Source organism: Montipora foliosa, chromosome 1, assembly GCF_036669935.1.
Source record: "Montipora foliosa isolate CH-2021 chromosome 1, ASM3666993v2, whole genome shotgun sequence".
Taxonomy (NCBI): Eukaryota; Metazoa; Cnidaria; class Anthozoa; order Scleractinia; family Acroporidae; genus Montipora; species Montipora foliosa.
Window position 1 is genome coordinate 22777304 of NC_090869.1, and position 2500 is coordinate 22779803.

Consider the following 2500-nt stretch of genomic DNA (forward strand, 5'->3'; position numbering starts at 1 on the left):
ATTTTATTGCATTTCCTGTGCCGCTGACACTGCACACGTGCAAAGTTCCCTGCAACGTTGATTCAAAACCCATGAGCAAATATATGTAAGGCCAAATGAGAACGTGGAATAGCTTGTACACGAACAGACGTGACCACTCCGAAGAACAAAAACACTCTCGATCGCCCTTTGTTCGCCACCTTTTTCGAAGCCCGCTGTACTAATCACGTGATTGTGTGCGAGGTTCTCTCCCAATATAATTGTTGCTGTTAAAAATTTCTATGCAAGAATAAGTTTCATTCTGATTTCAAGTGGATCCAATCTAAGGATTTCATAGCAGATGCCGTAATTCTCTTCCGTTCACCTAATGTTCAGGTTATGTTCTCTTACGTTCTCGAGCTTGGTCAGACATGAATTACTCTCAACTGAATCGGTTGTCCTTGCATTGCTAAGTTTATTCTGACCTACCTTAACTCCATCTATTCTTGTTAGTCCAGCCTTTCTGCCAACCATGCAAGGTTCGTCGCCATGCGAATCGTATTTTTCATAGTCGCAATTCTCTACGCCTCTTGTAAATCGACAGACGTTATAGCTCTCCCTTTTCGGGTCAAAGTGGGCGTTCGCGCATTGTGCGAACAAGTCGAAAATAAAGCTAGGAAGATACGAAATTAAAAACAGACTAAACAAAATCATCGTTGATATGCGAAAGACAAAATAAGCATGTGACTTTGGTCCATTCAAGCGCTCTTGAGGTTGTTCGACACCCGTAAAAAAATGACTATAAAATTTTTATGAATTGATATTTAACAAAGCCTCAATCAACTTTTGACGTTTAAGCTTGTCCTTTTTCCAATGTAATGATTGACATAAAATCCATTAAATAGGATGAATTTTCACGGTTTTAAAAATAAGCCACCGACAAATTGAAAATCATCAGGCCACACCATTAAGTGTTCAATACTTGCTGGTGATGGTATTGACAATTTCACTTCGAGCACAATTAAGCAAAGGCTAACCAGAGTGACACCAAACAAAGTTTCAAACGGTTAGAATTCGAGCGGGTAATCGTGAAAACCTTTTTGAAGATAAGATGAAAGGGCACTGACAAGAAGAGATGACTTGGAAGGGAGAGGGAGACAAAAGTGACCTTTTTTCCCTTAGTGTCATAGCTAGGGCTTTTTATTCGTTTGTTTGCTCTTCTCGTTTGAATCATTTCTCATTGCTCTTATGGAAATTGGGATATCCAAGGGAAAAGGATGGTATTGTTCAATGGGTATTTCTATAGCTTTTATAGTTCTATAGTTCTTCATCCGCGCTCATTGTACAGTTTTTGCTTGTACTTATGTGTAGCCCATCATGACTGAGATCGTCCAATGATTGTCAGAATATGGATTATAACTTAAAGCTAAGCCAAGTGCTTTTAATGTCAACGCTGTCTTCGTATGGCGCAGTTATCCAATTATTTGCAATCCACTTTTCTCCTTTGACTATGTCGCATCCTCCATGTAAGCTGTATTCATCCATTTCTCCAAGCCAGCCACTGTTTTTGTCCATAAAATGATTGTACCACATGATAGCTGTGCCTTTCCGAGGTTTGATGACCAAATTACCCAAATAGCAGTTGTGACTGAGGTTGAAGTAATCCTTGTCCTTGCGGTTGTCTTTAAGATACTGTTCCAAGAAAGAAAATTAGGTGAAGAGTAAGTACTAGGTTATTGAACTTAAAAAAGACTTTTCTTTCTGTGCACTCGAGCTCCTTTCCGGACCTGCGTATACGTTTTATTTTAATCCTCGTTTTGCACTTGGTATGTCAACGATTTTAGCCGATGAAATGTTTTTAACGGAAGGACACACTCTTCGACTTGCCATGGGCATGAGCTGCACCACCTCAAACTGACTCCGTATGACTTGTTCACAAAAATGGATTTTCATAAAATCGCTATTACCGTGATCCCATGCAGCTTCTGCTGTGTTAGGACTCCAAAGTAATCGAGCAGCTTCAACAAATGATCGGTGCAACGAAGATAAATTTTATCTTCATTTTTTCAAAGTGAACAAACGTCGAACTTACTCATTTTTCTGTCTGTTCTTCCCCTTTATTGCAACTAACAATCTTCCTAACTCACCTCCATATCTAACGTCTCGTTATCTGCCACAGGAAAAGCTGTTTCCCCACCTTCCTCTACGTCATTTAAATAGTACAATATAGTGATGTACCTAGGAAACGTCGTAAGCAGGTGCCAAGTTAATGTTTTCTAGAAAATCTCTCATTCGAAGGTCGCGGATAGTGTTCTTTCTTTCTTTTTAGGAGGCTGGGGCCCGTTTCTCGAAAGGCCCGAAACTTTACGGGCCATTTTCGGATGTCACAATTCCCAAGAACGGAGAGGATTTAAATTCGTCAAACTTCACAGTTATTTTTCTTTTTGTTACCTTGGAAACACGTTAAACGATCGGCTTTCCAAAACAAGCGGTTAGCAGTTTCACAAATGGCTTTTCGGGCCCGAAAAGTTTCGGGACTTTC

General features: G+C 40.0%; 2 protein-coding genes across 4 annotated transcripts in view; both read right to left on the reverse strand.

Moving 5' to 3' along the window:
• The window catches only part of LOC137976124 (transmembrane prolyl 4-hydroxylase-like), an 8521-nt gene extending 7788 nt beyond the window's left edge, over positions 1 to 733 (reverse strand). For 2 of the 3 annotated variants that reach the window (XM_068823428.1, XM_068823413.1), the window contains exon 1: positions 444 to 733. In XM_068823428.1, the coding sequence (XP_068679529.1) occupies positions 444 to 672 (229 nt within the window). In that variant the 5' untranslated portion in view covers positions 673 to 733. The remainder of the gene's footprint in view (positions 1 to 443) is intronic. The other variant, XM_068823420.1, reaches the window with a different exon arrangement.
• A 256-nt stretch (positions 734 to 989) lies between these two features.
• LOC138011290 (transmembrane prolyl 4-hydroxylase-like) overlaps positions 990 to 2500 on the reverse strand; it is an 18539-nt gene continuing 17028 nt past the window's right edge. The window contains exons 10-11 of the mRNA XM_068858257.1: positions 2106 to 2196; positions 990 to 1650 (exon numbers count right to left, since the gene is read on the reverse strand). Of these exons, the coding sequence (XP_068714358.1) occupies positions 1372 to 1650; positions 2106 to 2196 (370 nt within the window). The 3' untranslated portion in view covers positions 990 to 1371. The remainder of the gene's footprint in view (positions 1651 to 2105; positions 2197 to 2500) is intronic.